Source organism: Microcebus murinus, chromosome 21, assembly GCF_040939455.1.
Source record: "Microcebus murinus isolate Inina chromosome 21, M.murinus_Inina_mat1.0, whole genome shotgun sequence".
Lineage (NCBI taxonomy): Eukaryota > Metazoa > Chordata > Mammalia > Primates > Cheirogaleidae > Microcebus > Microcebus murinus.
In genome coordinates this window covers 31169550-31191236 of record NC_134124.1, presented here as the reverse complement: position 1 = coordinate 31191236, position 21687 = coordinate 31169550, and the positions used below count along the sequence as shown (strand labels likewise).

Sequence of the window (21687 nt, the reverse complement as noted above, 5' to 3'; positions counted from 1 at the left end):
GCCACCAATTAATCACAAGGGGTCTCCTGAGAAAGCCCTTTCCCAAAGCACTTTCAGTCCAACACAGAAGCACCCAAGATCCTCACGGTTTCCCAAAACCTTTCTCTATACCTCAAGCACTTTTGGAAAAGAAGACTCTGAACAAGATGCCTATAAAAACATGTCTCCCTGCAAAAGGAAATGAAACATCTCATTAGGGGCTTGTGCAAAGAGCAACGGGGATGCACTGTGCAAGCCGACAGCCAAAGCCTGGCTCCGCCTCCTCATTCAGCTCCACGGGAGGGCGGGTCCCGGGAGAGCCTGTCTGAGTGGCAGACACGGCAGCAAGGCGACAGAGCCAGGGTGACAGTAGGGCACCCCCACATCCTGGGAACCTGGTCAGTCCCACCTCTAATTAAAACCTCTTTGACAAGAAAGAAGGGGACGAGAAAAGAGAGAGAGTTCATTTTCAGAAGAGGATCTGAAACGGAAAGGGATAAACCCGAGCTGGCAAAAACTAATACCACTAATCGCCATCTATAAATCTGCTTTTAAAACATGTCATTAGGGGAATCCTGCTGATGAGGACAAATAGAAATGTTTGCTCAGCTCATTTTTATCTTGGTCCACATATGCCCAATCTGCCATATTTGCATTTATTCGGTATGATCATGGGGCAATTTGTGGTCTTTTAAACAGTTCCCTTCCACTGGCTAATGAGTTTGATGTGTAGATGTAGACACATCTCGGCGTAAAGCACCAGGGGGTGACAGTGTTTGTTTCTGTTTTCCTGCCATTCAATCCCTGGTACCCCTCTTTAATCAACCCGCTGGAGCTGTGAGCCCACCTTGTGCTTCTAAGTTGCCTTGGGAAGTCACCGGGCTCACGGCTCCATCAGTCTGAGCGATGAAACAGGCATTTTTAATATTTGCTAAACAGGATTGTGGAGAAGGTGAAGTCCCGGCAGGGCTCCCAAGCGGTTACTGCATCTTGTTGTCTCAGGTTAATCATGTACCTAATTTGCCGATTATTGACTTGTTCTCGCAAAGGATTTTACTTGGCCTGACATATCAGAGCCATCAGTGATGAGCTGTCAAGCAAACTTGCTCACCGCCTTAACCACCCAAGATCCTGACTTCCAGCAACCGCCTTTGAGATTTCCTTTGATGCCTAGCGCTGTAGCCGGGTCAGATTATTATTCTATTTTTCAGTCTGATCTGTTTCCTTCCTAGAACTGAGGCTCAGCAAATCTGACACAGTTCGCAGGATTTCAGATGTTTGGCAAGATCACTAGATTTCTGTTCTATACACACCATCCCCATAAGAATTTGAGTTGGTAGGTTAAGAATGGCTTAGATTGACTTTTATTTTCCTGCCTGTGTCTTTAAAAATGCAGTGCAAGGTGTCAAAAATGCTACATTTAAAACACAATGTGGTATCTGCCTTTCAAACTGACAAAGCTTAAAAAAATCGACAATATCCAATTTATGCAAGACTTCAAGTACATAAAATGGGCACGTATACAATGCTGGTGGGGAGGAGTGGAACTGGCACAAACTTGCAGAAGGACAATTTGGCAATGTGAATAAAACCTTCAAGGGTTTGTTTTTGGGGAAAAGATTAAGGATGCTCTCAAAGACTAGCCACTAGGACAGGTATCGTAACATTTCACGTGTAAGTCATTAGAGGTTTTCGTTGATATTTCTGGTGCTCTTTCTTGCAGAGACATCATCAGACTATACTTCACCCCCACCGAAGTTAGGATGTGACTTGCTTTTGTCAATATGAGAAGGGTTTAGTGACAACGTGTCCACTCCCAAGCAGAATTCTGTAGGAGCTGGTGCACAACCCCCCACCCACTCCTTTCTGTGTTCCTGACAGTGGAAACTCCACAGGTCCATGTCCCAGAATGAGGTGGTCATTAAGCAAAGTCCTCATGAACCCAAGATGGACATATGAAGAAGGGTTTCCCAACCTTGGCCCTTTTGACATTTGGGGCCAGGGAATTCGTTGTTGGGGCCTTTTTGTGCATGGTAGGGGGTTTAACTGCATCTCTGACCTCTACCCTGCTAACTAGATACTAGTAATGACCTCCTCCCAGTTATGACAACCAGAAATATTTCCAGGCATTGTTAAATGTTCCCAGTATGGAAGTGGGGGAAGGGGAGAATCAATCCTGTTTGAGAACCGCTGATGGTGTAGCATAAACAAGAACTAGCCTTTGCTCTTTAAAGTCGCTATTATTCCGAGGTTGGTATATATATATATATATATATATATACACACATATATATTTTTAACTACAATGGGTATGTTTTGTTATAGCAAAAACAGTATATAAAACATTTAGCAAAAAGAGACTGTTTCAAATTATGGATGTTTATACTTTCTTCCTTTTGTTTGTCTGTGTTTCTAATTTTTTTTGGCAACAAAATGTAGTTTGCTCTTTAGTAAGAAGAAAAAAACTAGAAAATTAATTTTATTTTTTAAAAAAATCTATATTTACATAATTGTCTGTCTATATACAGGATTTGTTAGGGCTATGCAGAATTTCTAAGAGTAACGAAACACTGGTATGTAACATCTCTCTATTGTGCTCTAGTTTACGTGTCTTCCCATCCTGCCTTTGTTGTTGTTGTGTAATCACAACACTGGGGCAGGTGACATAGGTAGGAAGGAAACTGAAACTAAGGGAAGTTAAGGGACATGTTTAAGGTCACTTAGGTTCATCTGTGGCAGGGCCTACCTTCTGGACTTTCTCTCCTATGTCATATTGCCTCTGTATTTCTGTAAAAAGTCAGTTCCAAAAAGTCAACTGGGACAGACTCTGATTCTTGGGAAATTTAAGCAAGTAACAAAAGATTCTCCTCTGTATTTAATATCCTTGGACAAGGATACTAAACTTTGTAGGCTCTTGGTCAGAGCATGGTACTCAATAAAATTTAAACAACCATTTCATGCAACACAGCCAATAGAATTTCGTATTCCCCACTCCCCCGCCTTTCTTTTTCTCTTTTTTCCAGCTCAAACGAGTCACCTTGGCTAGACTGCCAATCCCCATAGAACTTATGTTCCTTGATAGGATATACCAATAGAAATGAGAAATTCTATAATGGTTAGAGACGTGAGTTAGTCACCTATCCCTGCAAAGAGCTAAGCACCGTCTCCTTGAGGAAATGTAGCTCATCAAATGGACATGAATGCATGTAATGACAGCGAGTGAATGTGAGCATGGGTAGGGAGTCTTTTTCTTTCTTCCCTCCTCTTTTTAAACAGCGGCCCTGCATTTGTACCTGTCTTGTGCATCTCTAAGCGTCCGCACGGAGCTCTGCTTACCTGACCCTCCAGTACACACTGAAGTCCCAAACTGGCAGCTGCACTGAAACCTCAGCACAATTCCCCAGCCCATGCCTATTCATTTTCTTTCCCTTGATATGCGTGATGGGGCTGTCCCTGCAGTGTAGCTATTTTGAGAGGACGATCACTAGAACAATCACAGGCTAGGCAGGAGATGGACAGTGCAGTGTAAAGCCACAAAAGAAGAAAAGACATTGTCATTGAGGATTTGAGTCCTGAATGTCAGAACAGCAGGGAAACTTGGTGGAGTATGTTCCTGCCTGTTGTCCACTATCACTCAGTTACGAGTTACCGACTTGTCTTGCCAGGATCGTCAGCTTTTCCATGGTTCTAGTTGCCCAGGGCGTGCAAGGGGAGGGGGCTAATGGTGCTTTGGAACTACATGGGGAAGAAGTGTTCCCTTAGCAAAGCTTCTTGCATCCAACTGGCTGAGAGGAAAGTTATGCTCAGCTGTGCCCAGAGGCATGTTCATACGTTCTCAAATAATGCCAGTAAGCAGATTTCACTACTGTAAAGCCTTCATTATGCTACAGTGGAATCAGTGGAGCCTGAAGGTCAAGGAGATCACCTAACAATGTGCACAGCCTCCTAGAGCCGCACGCCGCAGCCTTGCTAGAAGCTACAGAAATGCTCGGGGACTCCTTTCCACTGAATTCTTCTCTTTCTCTTGATGAGAATCTCTTTGAAAAGCAGATGTGATTTCTGTATCAGGAGTTCTGCTTGGTCAGGGGCTATGTTAACTCATCTCTAGATAATCAGTACCTAGGCCAATAAATATTTTTCTGGACGGATGGATGGAGGACTTATTGATTACCACATTACATATGGGTCCCTGTAGCATGGACTGCGTGTGGTAATAAAAACCCACATAGCCTTTTCTGCTCAAAAAAGAAATAGTCCTTTTAGTCCTTATATTGATCATTTTAGGCTGTAAAGATGGGATTGCAAATAAGTTTCATCTTGAGCGCCAACACTGGTCGATTGGTAGTGGCTGCCTTGAGAGTTATGCTGGAGGTATGTGTGCACTGGGCTCAGTAAGGAAAAGTGCTGCCATCGATTAGCTATGTCTGCCATGAGCTAAAGGCGAGGAAATGGTGGTCCTACTACGTCGCATTTGCCAATGGGTTTTAAAGTTTTAAATTCTTCCAGTTGAATTTTCTAGTTGAATACCTTTCCAACACATTTCAAAGTCAACTTTGACTGGATACATGCATGTTTCCCCACCATTGGTGGTTTTTTTTTTGTTTGTTTTGTTTTTTTGCTAATGTCTGTTTTATTCTTGCTGGATCTGAGGGCAAATGAGGCAGGAAAACCCCATTTGGTTTTTCTCAGGATATTCAACTCTTATTTGAAACGAAAATCAAGCTAGGTCGGTGTTAAGTCACCCCCAGTGGTATGCATAATAAAATTACCAGGACAAATTAAAGGAAGAATGAGAGGGAAAAAATATTGAGATCTGTAATATAATTCAATCTCTTCATTCCCAGCACTGGGAATAATCTCACTTTCATGGTGCCATGGGCTTCCCAAGGAACTTAGGTCCAGGAAAGCCACAGAGAAATAGCTGCTGAATTTTGGATCACATCACTCTTTTCATATATAGTAAGATGCCACCTTTTAAACAAAGTAACTCAATAACCAGAACACCTGAACAGAAAGTACCCAACGATTAACCTCCAGGTCTAGCAAACCTTCATTAGGTAGAGATATTACCTTTTTTGGGGGAGATAAAATTAATATGCTATACTAATAATTTTCGCTATTTGACAATGCAGTGGTTTTAGTATATTCTTTATGTTGTGCAAACCATCACAGCTATCTTATTTCAGACCATTTTTTCACCCCCACCCCTCAAAAAAAGCCACAGCAGTTATTTCTGATTCCCAGTTCTCAGCAACCATTAATCTACTTTGTCTCTCCATGGATTTATCAATTTCTCTATTCTGACAATTCATAGAAATGGAATCATGCACTCTGTGGCCTTTTTGTATCTGGCTTCTTTCGTGCAGCATAGTGTTTTCAAAGTCGGTCCATGTTGCAGCGTGTGGCAGTAATCCATTCCTTTCTATGTCTGAATAATACTCCACCACATGGGTATATTACATTTTGTTTATTCATTCATCAGTTGGATGTTTGGGTTGTTTCCACTTTTTGGCTATGATGACTAATGCTGCAATGAACATTGGTGTTTATGTTTTTTATAAGAAAATAATGTTTTCAGTTCTCTTTGAGTATATACCTAGTAGAGGAATTGCTGGGCTATATAGGCAATTCTACCTTTTGGAAAAATTGTCAAACTCTTTTCCACAGTGGCTGTGCCATTTTACATTCTTACCAGCAATGTACAAGGGTCCTAATTTCTCCACATTCTCACCAACAATCTTTACTGTCCATCTTTTAATTACAGGCATCTTACTGGGTATAAAGTAGTATACACATATTTTTGAACACCTGGTTGCATCAAACATGGTCATACCTGGGCGTGAGATGGTGGAAGTCCCCTTCTTATGTAAACACCAAAGAGAGCATCCTTCCCGAGGGAGATGTTGAACTTCAAGAACTGGGGCTGACTGATGTGAATCTGTGACCTCCAAAACACCCCTGGTGGGACTTCCTGTGTCACCCGCCGCCCAACTTCTGCTTCGCCGCTGTCTATGCTGCTGTTTTTCAATGACCAGGGCACTAGGAAACAGGAATAGATACCAAGTCAGTGACATGTGTATACACAGTTGTCTCTATATTTCTGTTTAATTACATTTGATTACATGCCAAGAGTTTTCTTTTGTTTTAATATTAAGATTAAAGTCATGGCACTTTTTTTTTTTTTAAGTCACAGCTAAAACATTTAGGTTTTAAATAACAAAGCTATAAACTCATGGCCCAGGGCATCCGAAATCTTGACACAATGCTTCCTAACAATTTTGTGATTATCCTTTACTAATCAAATATAATAAGATCCAGAGTCTGATAAGTACATGTAAAGCTTCTAACCACCCCGAATGGGACTATGATGTAAAAATTATCAGCAGGGGAGGGGAGGGTGATGTTAATTTGGCACAAAATTTAATTCTTGTAGCCTTTCATTATTTCCAGACGCAAACAAGTCCAATATGCTCTGACATTTTGAACAAAAATCAGTTCAGAATAAACACAACAACTCAGTAGAAAATGAGGATCTCGGGCAGACCTAATAGTAGGGTTCCTTGAGTCAGAGGGGGCGGTCTGAGAACCACGGAAAAACCACACCTTTCTCTCTGGGTGATATTAACGCATCTTTGCTACGTGATTTGAAATTGCTTATGTTGAAAACCTCATTTGCCCACACTCAGCATCCTTTAGAACTTTAAAAATAGGAGTTCCAGAAATGCCTATTTTTAAAGAGGATTTCTTAATAACAATGAACCAGTCAGCACTTCCTATACTTCCAAGAGTCGTTTCTTTTGCAACCACTCTTAAGGAAAAACTGAGAGTTATCAGTAGTTGCCCAAGAAAAACAAGCTAATCATTCTCTTAGAGCCTCATTTTCCTTAGCTCTAAAATGAACAAAAACGCCTAGCTGGAACCTCATTGTATAAGGTCATTTGTGATTCCTTCAAATAGATTCTGAACTCAGCAGGAAATATAAAACCACATCTTATCATCCTCCTATCTTCTTAAGAACTTCTGAACCCAGTCATCCCAAGCACAGAAAGAACTGAAGTCATTTCTGTTTTGAGGGTCTTTTTGCTTTGGGGGCCACTGGTCACTTTGGTGACTCTATAGATCTGAAGATTTCTTCAGCCTGATGGCCAAAGGCCGGGAAACAAGCTCCCCCTGCATTCTGCAGTGGATGGATTCTCCTGAAAATATTTATCCATGTTTGCCCACATACATTGCAAAGAGTTTGAACAGTCAGGAGAAATTACGAAATTGCTGAAGACGGGCATGAACAGTGAGTGAATCTACCTGACTCAGCAGAGATGGCTTTCCCGCTAGCAAGCTACTGCAGCAAGACAAGACTCAGAAGTGATCTTGGTCCCAGTTCTCCTATCTTTAAAATAGGGAGGTGACATTTTTGGGTCTCTGAAAGCCTTCCGTGTCTAAATTCAAAAAGAAAACCACAGAGTGACTTGAAGATATATAGGGGTTTTTTTTCTCCTCTTTAACATGTGAGATGATGATTGATTTTTATTCAGCTCAATCGTCGATCAAGTCAAAAGTTGACAGGGGCTTAAACTAAAGGAGGAGAAACGCTGGTTTGAATCTTAAAAAGAACCCTTTAACCTCTAGAACAGGGGTCCTCAAACTTTTTAAACAGGGGGCCAGTTCACTGTCCCTCAGACTGTTGGAGGGCCATTGGAGAGTGCAGCGCACATTCCGCACATGCGCACTGTGGGCCCCGGATGAGTCGACTGTTAAGCAGGACAGGCAGCGGCAGCAAAGTCACCTGGTGGGCTGGATAATGTCCTCGGTGGGCCACATGTAGCCCACGGGCCGTAGTTTGAGGACGCCTGCTCTAGAATAATATAACTAGGGAATGGGGTCCTAAGGGAAGTTTGGAAGCCTGTATCACATAACATTTTTAAAAAGCAAATAGACACCTGGAAGTCCTAAGTGGATCATTAGATGGGGACTAGATGGTTTGCTCTTCAAACATTCTGAACTTTTTTGTGTTGGGTACATATCCAATCGACACTGAATACTCCACTGCAGGGGAGGAAGACAGCATACCATTTAAGATCAGAGACCCTGGGCTGAAACTGCCTGGGTTCAAATCCTAGCTGTGATACTTACTAATTGTATCAACTCTCTGTGCCTCAGTTTCATCATATGTATAGTTGGGACACTATTAGTAATATTTACTTCATAGAGTTGTTATGAGTTTTTTTTTTTTTTTTCTTTGAGACAGAGTCTCACTTGTTGCCCAGGCTAGAGTGAGTGCGGTGGCGTCAGCCTAGCTCACAGCAACCTCAAACTCCTGGGCTCAAGCCATCCTCCTGCCTCAGCCTCCCGAGTAGCTGGGACTACAGGCATGCGCCACCATGCCCGGCTAATTTTTTCTATATATATTAGTTGGCCAATTAATTTCTTTCTATTTATAGTAGAGACGAGGTCTCGCTCTTGCTCAGGCTGGTTTCGAACTCCTGACCTTGAGCAATCCACCCGCCTTGGCCTCCCAGAGAGCTAGGATTACAGGCGTGAGCCACCGTGCCCGGCCTGTTATGAGTTTTTAATGAATTAATCTATGCAAAGCTCTTAGAATAATTTCTAACACAAAGTAAGTATTATTACCATCACCTGTAAGGCCCTATGCCTAAACCGAGTGTTATTTATTTGGGGTTTTGCTAAAATAATGGCATGTCCAGGGAGAAACATTTGCTATCATGAGTTGATTAGAAGCTCTGATTACTATAAATTGGAAACTAATTTTTACTTTGAAATGCTGCTTTTGGTAGATGTACCCCAACCGGATAAAGCCTTTTGGTGAAGGATAATCATAAAAGGACCCAGTAAGGAAGAGATGTGGAAAAAAAAAAAAACCAAACAAAGAAAAAAAAAGCTCTCTGGAGAAGAATAGTTTGTTGGCCTCTGATAGAGAGCAAAAGCAACCCCAGAGATCATAGTGTGGCAACAAGTAACAGAAATGCATTAAAAATAAAAAAAGAACTTTAAAGACATGATTCATCTTTAAACTTAATAAGATGGGCTTTGCTTTACATCTGTTGGGCTTTCAGGGGTTGCTGGGTTAATGACAGGATATGAAAAAGAGGCAGGAAATCAGCACCCACTAGCCCTCTAATCTACTGTGGAAACCTAAATGGATTTTGATAATGTCAAGCCAAATGCAGATGCCGGAGACGTGCAAGGAAGCGGCCTCTTAGAGTGGCTGCTCAGGAGGAATTCAGACTTGGAGCCTCCAAGGTTTGCTTCTTATAGCAGTGGGATCCTGCTGTCTTTCCTAGACCTCCACTTCGGGACATTGTTGGACCTTAGTAAACTAGCTGCTACTACCAATGAGTGCAGGCTACCTTCTCAGTAGCCACACTGTTCTCTAGGGTTTTAGATGTGCCCCTCCTCATGTCCCATCCACTGAATAAGGCAGTGACCCTGGGTGATGAAGTACAAGTTTTGGAGTCAGACAGAGCTGGGTTCTTCCATGCTGTGTGACCTCAAGCAATTTGCTTTACCTCTCTGGGCTTCCAGTCCATTTTTTTTTTTTTTTTGTAAAGTGGGAGAAATAATCCTAACTACCTCATGTGAGTAACAAGTGGAAGTACACAAAGAAGAGTCAGCACATAATAATAGCAAGATAACTGCTAGCTTGTTACATGGAATGAAATAAAAGAATGAAAAACTCTATGAGAAAGCATCTGGTTTTCTTTTCAGAGTAAGGAATTTTCTAAAAGTAAAAAAAAATTGTGTGTGTACATGTAATATGTGTGTATGTATATATGTACATACATATGTATACATCTTTCTAACTATCTATCAAGAGCCTAATTCTTCTAGAATAGACTTTATGGGAACAGGCTTTAAGTTGGGACTCAGGGCCACGTCCAGGTCAAGTACACCTTCACACTGAAGTTCTACTTTCCTTTACAACTCCATTCCTATTCCCTGTCTGCAACCAGATAAATGGTTCTTTCTCTGTGTTTTCATAGCATTTATACTTAACGCTACTGCAGCCGTCAGCAGCTGTTGCTAGGCGCAATAACTGACTCTGCATGCCTTCCTAAGTCCCTCCCTAGCCACTGTGCTCCCTGAGGTCAGGCAGAGCTGTGGACTCGTCTCCAGGTTCCCTAAGCTTTGCACCTGGTGACCATGTGTGATCCATACATGCTTACTGAACTGCATCAAACTCTACCAGCCCATCTGGTGGGCTATTTTAACCACCCCCCAGTGATAACTGGGTGAAACAAGAGCCTTAACGAAGATTTACTTTGAAAAGCTGCATATGAACTGAACTTCTCTTTTTTAAATAGAATAACCTTTTGAAAGTACTATTCTGAAATTTACTATCTAAAGAAACTTCCTTGTGGATGCTTTTGAAGAATCATGAGTAAACACTTAATCTACCTTTTGTGTCAAATCTTATCAGCAAACAAACAAACAAACCAGGAGAGGCAGAATGCAGTGGAAAAGTCCTCAGATTGAGAGTCAAAAGTCAGGAGTCCTTGTCCTGATACTTAATGAACTCGGACCTTTTGTGGAAGGAACAGGTATAAATAAACCATTCTGTGGATGAACTTCCATCCCTGTTACTAAGCAGGTATAGGCAGGTATAGGCAGGTCTAGCTCTTGAAGTCTCAACATCCTAAGCTATGTAAGAGTGGTTTGGACCCAAAAATATCTTAAATGGCATTTCACTCTAGCCTATTGTGGTCTCAGAGAGTGTCAGGAGGCTCACCTCTGGGTATATGCTGTGGAGAATATGTGTGTGTGTGTGTGTGTGTGTGTGTGGTGTTAGCAGGAAGGATGAGAGGTTACCAGGAAGCATTTATGGTTGATTAATTTACAGGTGACTCCACTTGTAACAAACCTGATTCATTTAACATAAGAAATCCATACTGTTAAACAGCTAGTGACTGCTTTGCAACTAAATTCTCCAGGTGTGTAACTGCATTATGTTTTTGCATAGAGGGTTTTTCAATTTCCCCCATATATGTTATGTGAACACGTGTGACACACGGTCATGCATCACTTAATAACAGGGACACATTCTGAGAAATGATGAATGAACGTCCTGAGCAATGTTGGGTGGGTCATTTATTCCTTCATACCTTCATGCAATGAATATTTGTCAAGCATCTACTCCACTGCTAGGTCATCTTTGGTCAACATCAGAGCTGGGGTATATGTCATATTCCCATCATCTCTTATCCAGGCAGTGCACAGTCCAGGGTCCTATGGCCTCAGTTTGGGATTGAATTGGGGGCATTAGTAGAAGATGCATAAATGGCGTCCTATGTTTATTCTGTGAAAGCCTGGCAGGTATGGTTGGGTTCTAGGCAATGCTGGATGTGACATCCTGGCACGCAGGACCAAGCCCAGCCCACAGCTCCCAGAGTTGGGGCTTCCATGGCAAACGTTTCTGTCTATCCATGAGCTGCACAATGAGAAGTGTAGAGGATCATTTTTCCCTGAGAAGCAGATGCTTAAGACACAACGGTTCATCTCTAGCTTAAAGATGAGATTTCCGGGCTTTCAGAGGCAACACCCTAAAGATCAATTTTATAGGACAGTCCAACTCTGTAACTCCATGGAAGATTGCTCATGTAAATGTGAAAGTATTGCCTATTTCTGAACCATGTACCTAAAATTTCAACCAGTTAAATAAGACTGATGTCGGGCAAAATCACAGCCTTCCACAGCTACATTAGGAGCTAATCATTTCAGAAAATGTTGCCATAATTCATTTATGGAAACAGCGAAACTATTCCCCAAACAAGTGATAAAGGGAATGGACTCATAGTCGTATCGGGGAAATGAAGCCTCATATTAATACTTTCTAACTTAACCGAACTCCGGAGGCTCCTCACTATAAATCTGCCTTGCAGATTATCCTGCCTCACATATTTTTATCTATTGCAAATAAAGTTGGATCCAGAATATTGCTACAGCCATTACACCTCGTTTCCATTTATTTGGGAATCAGGACAACCATCTGAGGGCTCTGTTTAACCAACAGATAAGTGAAAAGATTCTTCTAAGGACCTCAGATGCACTGACCAAGAATATATAGCTCATCTGAGACAGCAGCAGCTCAGCAGCTCCCCCCTGTTGGTGGCTGCTGTGCATCAGGAACAGAGCCCTGTCCCCAAGTCACTGTACCTGTGATGGTGTTCGTGCCATCACACAGCAATAACGCTTTCCACAAAATCCTTCAGCTCTTGGGACTATACGTGGCCTCTACATATTTTGAAACCTCAATTTGCTGCCTTAGATAAAAATAGACAACTCTTTGCCACGAGGAATATCGACAAATATTTACATTTCTGACTGTTCGGGTGAACTTGTTTCTGCGTTAATACACAGTTTAGTTTACTAAGAGTATTGACAATAGCTACAATGTATTGCGTGGTTATTACTAGCCACATCATCTCCTGATATCCTTATAATTTTCCCCATTTATCAGATGAAAAGACTGAGGTTCAGGGAAGGTAAGTGACTTGCTCAGGGTCACACAGCTCTTTAGCGGTGGATCTGGGATCAAAAGCCACATTTGATGAACTCTGAAACCCACATATCTAACCACTCTGCTGACTGCATTTCAGATCCTGTGCTGTGCACAGTCGCCCCCTGGAGTCTGCAGGGGGTGGGTTCCAGGACCCCCGTGGATACCAAGATCTATGGGTGTTCAAGTCCTTTATATAAAATGGTGTAGCGTTTGCTTCTAACCTATGCGTATCCTCCCATATACTTTAAACCATCTCTGGATTACCGATAATACCTAATACAATGTAGATGCTATGTAAATAATGTTTATACTGTATTGATTTTTATTTGTATTATTTTTATTGTTTTTTTTTTCCCCCGAATATTTTCAATCTGAGTTTGGCTGAGTCTTTGGACGTGAAACCTGCAGATACGAAGGGCTGACTGTATATAGGATGCACAGAGGTAAGAATTCAGGGAGCAGAGACCAGATCTCTGGGTGTACCAGTCAACGCTGCAAACGTGGCAAGTGCAGAGGGAGGGAAATTGGATCTCATTACTAATGCCCATGTATAGCACCGTGATGCTGCGTGCGACAGAAACCATGCAACTTAGAATGGGGCTGTGGGCGGCCCATCAGATGCAAAACTCCACCAACGTGAGCACACATAAGTGGTGCCCATCTGTAACAAGGCAGAATAACATGGCCTCCAAAATGAGGGAGTTGTCGTGTCGGTGGTAGGTAGGTTGTTGGTGTATTTGCCAGTAGACGTGCAGTAATGGGATGTTTGGCTCAAATATAATGACCCTTTGCCCTTCTGGGAACTTCACCGACTTCGGAAAAGCCCCATGTAGGGAAGTGATCATTCTGAAACCCTGCTCTGTGTTCACTGAGAGGCTGATGAGAGCCAGAGGAAGAATTTACCAACCTCCCTGCTAATCTGGCTCCTAGTACCATGCATTAAGCCAACTAGTAAAAATCATTATGAAGTTTTTGCTGAAAGGGCAAGTGTAGAAAAACATGTTTCTAAACAGAATAACAGTCTTTGCCATTTTTTTCCAACTTGCATACCATCTGGAAATTCTGATTTTTTTTTTTTTTTTAATTTTCAAAGGGTAGGAAAGAAATGTGCTCCAGGCACAAATAAATGTTTACAGCTGAGTTATAAACCGAGAATGGTAGGGCTTAAAACAGACAGGCTGTCGGTGATGGAAGTCAAGCTGCAATGAGACGAGTGAGGCTGCGGGGAGGAGGCCAGCTCATTCTACACAGCGGCCTTTCGAATAGGAAGTCCCGCTTCCCGCTGACCTCATCAAGCAAATGTTGGGGAAGAAATCCTGATCTGGGTTTTTTTTTTTTTTTTTTTTTTTTAATCCTTAGAAGGTAAAGGAAAAAGGTGAGGTGGTATTACTGTCTACCATGCCATTCTGAAGGCAGTCTTCGCCTTTGGAAAATACAGCATCTCCTAAGAAGTGGAAGGCTGTTTGTTAAATGGACCAGCTGAGAGACGCAATGATGACATCAGTGACAATAACTGAGATTCGTTAATCACTTGTTAAGTGCCTGATACTGCATGCAGTGTTTTGCAAGGGTTATCTCATTTTATGCTGGACAGCAAGCTTATAAAGGACTTCCATTTCACAGATGAGGGATTAGAAGCTGAGGGAGGATAAATAACCTGCTCATGGTCACGCAGTTGCTAAGTGATGGAGTTGGTGTTTGCATTCAGCCAGACCAGCTCCAGAATCCTATATTCCAGAGGATCTCTTAATGCAAAGCTACCAAGAATACATTATAACCAGTGCTTAGTCAAGAAGGAAAAACTGATGTATTGGGAGTTTGGTCTTTCTCTCTGGTCTCCTCTAATTTGAGTAGCTAGAGAAAAAGTTCTAGAAAAGTAGAAATGGGTTTGGGAATGATCTAGAGTAATCATAAAACTTTTGTTGTTGTTAAGGGCCAGATAGTGAATATTTTAGGCTTTGTGGGCCATGTAGTCTCTGTTGTAATTACTCAACTTCACATTGTATTCTGAAAGCAGCCACAGACACCAGGCAAGTGAATAGGCATGGCTGCGCTCAAATAAAACTTTATTAACAACAACAGGCAGCATGAGATGTAGTTTGTTGAGCCCTGATAGAGAAGACACCTTGAAATTAAAATGAATGATAGGTTTTGAGAATGATCCAAGCAATTCTACTTGGGAGTTTGTTCTTTCTTAAAATTTATGCACAAATTGGATGTATACAATGTGCCCTTTGCAATTCCTTGTCTACCCTGCCTCTGGGCCTAGCCAGTCAAACAGGCTTCCCTTATGTTAGCGGCCAGGTCAGAATATGGTATTGAATCTTCATTCTCAAGACATATCTCATCCAAGATCTATAGAAAAAGTGCCCCGTGCCCTTGTAATGAAGATATATGAGTTCATTCTTTTTAACACAGAAATACACACAAGATGGTGAGTGATTCTGGCAGTCTGTGTGCTCCCTCTTCTTTTTCTGAAACCCAACAACCATCCACATTAAGGTTTAATTGAAGGAGAGCAGAGGAAAAAAAAAAAAAAACCCTGGACAACAACAAATGGAAAAGGGAAAGGAAGACAAAGCCCAAAGAACACACTCTCCCAACTAATTAATCAAGTGCTTTGTTTCCACTAACATATCAGAGTGTGTAGGCTGCCCTGTCTATTAGATTCGTTTCCAAACCTGAAGAGTGTAAATACTCCTAAAGACCAGGTAATGAAATCTCTATTGATGTGCCTTCTTAGATGGGACTCACATGCCTGTGTTTTGCTTACATTTTAATTTGCTCCTGTTGGATACTCACCCAGTAATTGCTTAATAAGATTAACCTCCTTGGCAATGTGTGGTGTATCTTGATTAAAACATTATTGGAGTGAAAGATTATTGTATACCACAAAAAAAATGGAGGGGGTGTTATTTAATTAACTTATTGCCAATATATCTTGATTGTCTCTTTGAAACACTGGAAAAGTAGTCGATTGGAATTGATTCGGGTTGTCTAAATGTATAGAATTGGGTAGTGGGTAGCTGGGAGGTCACTGGGCACAGAAATTCACACCCAAGGTCACTTTGGACAAGAGAGAGAGGTGTGCAGGAGAAAACTGCAGCCCTGCTAGTCATTTTATAAGCCCCGTTTTAAAACAACTTAAAAAGAGATCTGATCATCTTCAGTCATCTGCAGAGTACCATTTCGGTGTTCAGAAAGCAACTGTTTTGAGTTTTATTTCATCTCTAAGCAATTTTAAATTTTCACACTTTTTCATAAGTATCCTATAGACAAAATTCATTGGACAGTGATTTGGCAAACATTTTGTCTGTCTCATAACTCATTTGGAAAATATCTGAACTTGTGATGCTATGCAACTCACAGGATATTTCCAAAAGCATGTTGCACACGAGGGAAAAAAATTCCGGTCTTTCCAAAGACACAGTGGAAAGTGTTTCTTTATCTGTTAATCTAGAGACACGTCCTGACTGGGCACGGTGGCTCACGCCTGTAATCCTAGCACTCTGGGAGGCTGAGGAGGGAGGATTGCTCGAGGTCAGGAGTTCGAAACCAGCTCTGAGCAAGAGTGAGATCCCGTCTCTACTATAAATAGAAATAAATTAATTGACCAATTAATATATATATATATATATATATATATATACAAAAAAAATTAGCTGGGCATGGTGGTGCATGCCTGTAGTCCCATCTACTTGGGAGGCTGAGGCAGGAGGATTGCTTGAGCCCAGGAGTTTGAGGTTGCTGTGAGCTAGGCTGATGCCACGGCACTCACTCTAGCTTGGGCAACAAAGTGAGACTCTGTCTCAAAAAAAAAAAAAAAAAAAAAAAGAGACACGTCCTCTTAGGACTTATTCTTGGAGTGGGGGAGGGGGAGTTTTCTTTTGCTTCCTGCCCATCCTGGTGCAGGATGGGAAAGCGTGGTGGGGAATGGAGCTTAATCACAAATGGGAGGGGGGCTGATCTTCACCGATGGGGACCAGGGCAGGCCAGTGATGCCCATGTGTGAAGAACATGATTTAAAAAGCATTTGTTTATAACTTCCCAATGTATACACACATAAAATATATCCCCGTGCCCAATGACAGAATATGCATATTCACTTCGAATGTGCATTCTGCATTCTTCTGAAGGGGCGGGGCGCTGACTTGAAGGTTAAAGGACACTCACGGATAAAACATATCAGAGGTCCCCTAAAGCAGGGTTTCCAAGAGCAGCACGATTGTCATTTTGGACAGGGATAATTCTTCATCATAGGGGGCTGTCCTGTGTATTGTAGGATTTTCACAGCATCTCTGACCTGTGCCCATTAGATGCCAGCCACACCCCCTCCAATTGTGACAATCAAAAAGGTCTTCAGACATTGTCAAATATGTCCTGTGGAGGGGCAACTGAGCCCAGGCTGAGCGCCACTGCCGGAGAGAAAACTGAAAGAGTGGATGGGGTCAGGAACTGGAGGTGAACAGATTCCGCACCTGAGGCTAATAAATTTGGCTCTGGGCCTTTTCGGTCAGTTAAGGCAAAATATACTTTTCATATTTCGGTCTAGTTTTACTTCTCCAGTAATGGAAAGCATATAATTTCATCCTCAGATAAAACTTTTTCATGCTTACTTAAAGGTAATTTAGTATTATGATTATGACAGATGACTAGAGCGATTCTTAAAGACTGGATAAAAAGACAAAAAAGTCATACTCGAAGCATTAGGACAGCTCTGGGGAGAATAATTTAAGGAGCATTAGCATCTCAGGATGACTAATGTACATCTCTGAGGGCGGATGAATTCCAGAATCTTCTCTGTGGAAAATGACTGATCTAAGGAAAACTCCAGCGTCCTGCGCAAAAGATGCACAGGGCATCTGAGGTCAAATTTGTACCTGCTCCCTTGTTTGCTTTTGGATAAGTTTCTGTAACATTCAGGGAATCAGATTCTCAGGGATAAATTCCTTTAGAGTTGTTGAGGTTGCACAATGCTATGCCTGGCACAGAAAAGCTGCCTAAGAAATGCTGCTTCCTTTCCCTGCTTTGAAATATCCCTGGGGGGTAGTTTCAGAAATGTGCAGCTGAACTGGCTGTATACGCTAAGAGGCAGGGTGGAAGGCTGCGTGTTTGGAGAAACCCTTAGATGCAATCTTGCCTGTCTGCGACTTCCATCCTGAATTGAGCACACCCTGCCATTGCCAGCCTGGCTAACTGTGCCATTGGCTGTTCTTGTCGTTTAATTGCTCCATGTCCCCACCTCCCCACGGTTCAGTTTTCTCTCCCCCTTCTTAGCACCTTGTTAGCACTTATTTTTTTTTTCCTGCAAGTATACAGTTGCCTGATTGCTTCAATAAACATTTCTATTGTCCCCTTCACTGTTCTGAGAAGAGAAGCTTTGTTGCCGAGTTGTCAAAACTCCTTTCTATTCCCCGTGAAAGCAGAACAGCTCCACAGCTCTGAGCCTTCCTCTTTCATGCCAAGCCAGGCGCGCTCCCTCCCCAGGGAGGCTGCGTGGCTCCTCCTGGGAGAGGGACCCAGTCTGGTGGCATGTGCTGCCTGCTGCTCTCTGCCTTCTGATTAGGCAGGACTTTCTCCTGCTGCTGCTGCTGCTGCCGCTCCAGCTGCTGCTGTTGCTGCTGCTTCTGCCCAGGCCCCGGGATGCTTTCAAGTGGCTCTAGACGGTGCCAGTTGCTGCAGATAGCATAGGTATGCACATTGCTCTGAGCAGGCACCGCGCCAGCTCCGAGTGATCCAGCCAAACGCAGCTAACAGACAGGAACAGCAAACAGCTTTTAACGGGGGCACCTATGAAAGGCAACGATTTTTCTTTTCCCCTTTCTTTTTCTTTTTGCATACCTTCCAAGATTTGGATTAGAAAACCTGAACCAGCTGGTGAGAGCTCTGAATTTTCCTGTGACCTCAAGAGGGCAAGCAGCAGCTGTAACCTCACCTTTGCCTCCAGATGGCATTGTTGCCACATCATCGTTTCCTGGTAAGCCGGTCCTTATCCCATTGTTAAAGGTGTGTCCATCTGCCGGCTGGAGTTGCCAATTGAGTCCGAGCAGATGCATTGCTGCAGGAGAGACAAAGTAATGAAAATATGAATAGATAATTCAGCAATGCAAATGTCAAGGGGGAGGGCCAGGTGCCTTTTTCCAAGCCATTGCCTTTTAAAGGAAGCTGCAGTTCAAAAAATGGCTTGCCCCAGGCCGCAGGGATTAGCTAAATACAGAAAAGATGTGGATCTGGGTGGTGAGGTCTCCTCCTTCAGTGCTTCTGCTCAGAGTCTTAGGGAGAGATCTCTCCTGGTGGGGTGGAGGAGGGAGGAGAAAACATTGCGCAGCTCTTCCAAACGGTGCCGCCACAGAGGGGAGAGTAAAGGGGACTGCTCCATCACATCCATCCTTTCCCGCGCTCTGGACACAGCTGCTTCTAGACAGCGGGTCCAGGGGAACTGGCAAGATGGTTTTCCCCAAACTGCACACTCAAAATGTCAATCAGCTTCAAAGGCGGCTGTCCAAAGGGTACCTGGCTGTTGGTCTGCTCTACCTGCTTTGCAAGATCAATGCAGCCAGTGGTCTCTGCAGTGCTTTGGGCCTATTGGAAAGCCTACCTCCCTAACTAGTTCAAACTTTAAAGATGTTTTTCCTTTCCGCCCCTCTTTATGATAAGTGGACACCTTTCAGTACATTGCGGAAAAAGTGTGGGTGGGGAGTGGTGGTTGTGGAATGGTGTCCTTTCCTCGAAATATTATCAATACTATTTCTTCTCTCTCTCTCTCTCTGCCTCTCAGTTTACTTGAGTACAGGAATGAGACGAGGAGTTCTGACGCACTGCCTCTTCTTTGCTAAGGAAGTGAGCACATCTGCAGAAGTCTTTACCTCCATGTGTGCCTCAAACCTCCCAGCAAACTGCTGGTCTTCCTTGTCACCCTGCCCGTGCCAACTGCCCACGACGGGGTTAGCAAACTCAACACCTACTTACTCCTGATGGCTCTCGTCTTTACTAAGTGCAATGAAAGGCAAACCCCAACACCTGTATTCTTTCAAAGCCCTTATGTCAGAAATGCTTCATTTGCAAATAAATAAGGAATTCATTCCCCTGCACATCTCCCCGCTCAAACAACACCCGCGCCATGTCTGGCGTTTCGACTGGACACAGGTTGACACCATCGCTGTGTTGCCGTCACCGCAGGAGAGAAAGGGCTGTTGACGGGGAACGGTTTGTGACGCGGGGATGGGAGAAACAATTAACCACAGGAAACACAATTAACAATGCTTAGGAAATTGTTCACGCAGCAATTAATTCTGCATGCTTACCACCACTTAAAGTCAGCCTGCGCTCTATTAGGGTTAAAAACCCATCTTCAAACGGTGCGGCTCAGAGGGACGGCTGCAGATGAAGGTGGCGAGGTGGCCCTGCGTGTGCCTGCGCTTTTTCTCGAACACTCTACTCTGCCTTAGAACCAGGGCTCCCTGCTATACCTCACTCTGACCGACGGGGCCCACGGTTGCGACTTCCCGAGACGATAAACACTAATAAGAATAAGTGACATTTACTATACACTTTCTATCGGGGTAACACCTAATTTTCTCCTGTAGTTTATCTGTTATATTTAGGTCATTTACTTGAAGAGACCAGAGTCCACTGCCTCAAATAATGACATATTTTCACTGTACAGAGGTCAGGAAATGAGAACTAATCGTGGTGGCTTCGAGATAAGGATAGCTTCTGATTTGTAATTACCAGGTGAAGAGAGCCAAGGAATTAGCTATTTTTAAATGATTTCTTTCTTTTTTTTTTTAAAGTGATACTATTAGGTTAGCAGCGGGGCTTGCCTGGAACCGGCTGTGGCTGTGCAGGAGACGTGGTTCTTCGGAGGAGGGTCTCTCTGTGTTTTGAGACAGACGCGACAGCCACTGCAGGTGCAGCTGAGGCCAACGCCTCACGAAGCTTTGATTTCTACATCATTTTGGTAGGAAGCGGTGGGTCCCGTCAGGCTAAGATGACAACCTCCCCGATGCCCCATCCACGTGAAAACTCTCATCAAAGCTGCTCTGCTCCTACGGTGCTCCGTCTTGTCATTCCAAGGTGCAGAGCACACAGCTCTGGGACAGCAGCAGGAAAACAATACCCCGACGTCACTGAATGTCAAGACGACATTCGTGCCACCGTGCTCTGTTTTCAAAGATGCCTTCCCGCCTGACACTCCCCCCACACCCTTTTTTGTTTTGGGTTCTATGGCATCCCTTGATTTAAAAAAATGTATCCTGAAAATAAGGAAACTCCAGATGAGGTGAAAAGAGTGAGGGTCGGAGCATAGCAGGAACTTCTCAGGCAACTCCCAGAAGGGAAAAGAAAAACAGGAAAGCGAGATGGAGATGGGAGAAGGAGAAAAGCCAGATCTGCCGAGCGTGAGACCTGTCCTCCCAGCAGGAGCAATGCGACAAAAATGAAACTCAAGTTTGGGCATATTTTCTGTTGTTGACTTGGACGTTAAGTAAATAAGTGAGAATTATATCAGGGGTATAAGCACCTTCTCTTGTTTTCTGGGGGTGTCTGAAGTAGGTTTTTATTGGCACTTCTTTTTTTTCCCCTTGATCAGCTATTCCTTCTCTCTTGCTTGAGTAAGAAGATGAGACTGTATCTCTGGCCCGTGGGGAGGGACTGTAGTGTCCTTAGGATAGAGACCCAGGGGACCCGTGAAGTAAATGAGCTTCCTGACTAATGAGAACCCTATTTCTTATTCTGCTACTGATTTGCTCTATGGCTTGGGCTGAGAAACCAGTCTTTCAGTCAATCTCTCCCTTTACCTTTCCTAAAGGTTTCCCTTTACAGGTAGAATAATTTCTCCTTAAGGGCCAGAGAGAGGTCACGAATTTGCAACCCCTAGAAGGTTAGACGAGAGTCTTGAATATAAAAGGCACTCCCTGGATATTTATTAGATTGGATAATGATACCTGTGGGCAGATTCCAGGGGCTGGACTGAAGGACATTATGCACTTATAGATAAAAGAGGACACAATGCCAAGGTGTCAAGGATGGGATGACACAGTGCTGGTACCAATATGGACTCGTCTGCAAAGGGAAGGCTGTTTTGATTATCAGTATAGCCATACCTGCTGCCAATCAATGAACCTCTTCTATAGCCAGATATCATAGCAGACATTCTACAGATACCTCAAGAGTCTTATCTTGGGCCAGGCGTG

General features: G+C 43.1%; 1 protein-coding gene across 12 annotated transcripts in view; it reads right to left on the bottom strand.

The window, feature by feature from the left end:
• Window positions 1–21687, bottom strand: part of TENM2 (teneurin transmembrane protein 2) — a 1195335-nt gene that overhangs the window by 176114 nt on the left and 997534 nt on the right. For 10 of the 12 annotated variants that reach the window (XM_075996266.1, XM_075996267.1, XM_075996268.1 and 7 more), the window contains 2 exons: window positions 18429–18551; window positions 5813–6018 (listed from right to left, as the gene is read on the bottom strand). In XM_075996266.1, coding sequence (XP_075852381.1) covers window positions 5813–6018; window positions 18429–18551 — 329 coding nt within the window. The remainder of the gene's footprint in view (window positions 1–5812; window positions 6019–18428; window positions 18552–21687) is intronic. The other 2 variants (XM_075996270.1, XM_075996277.1) reach the window with 1 other exon arrangement.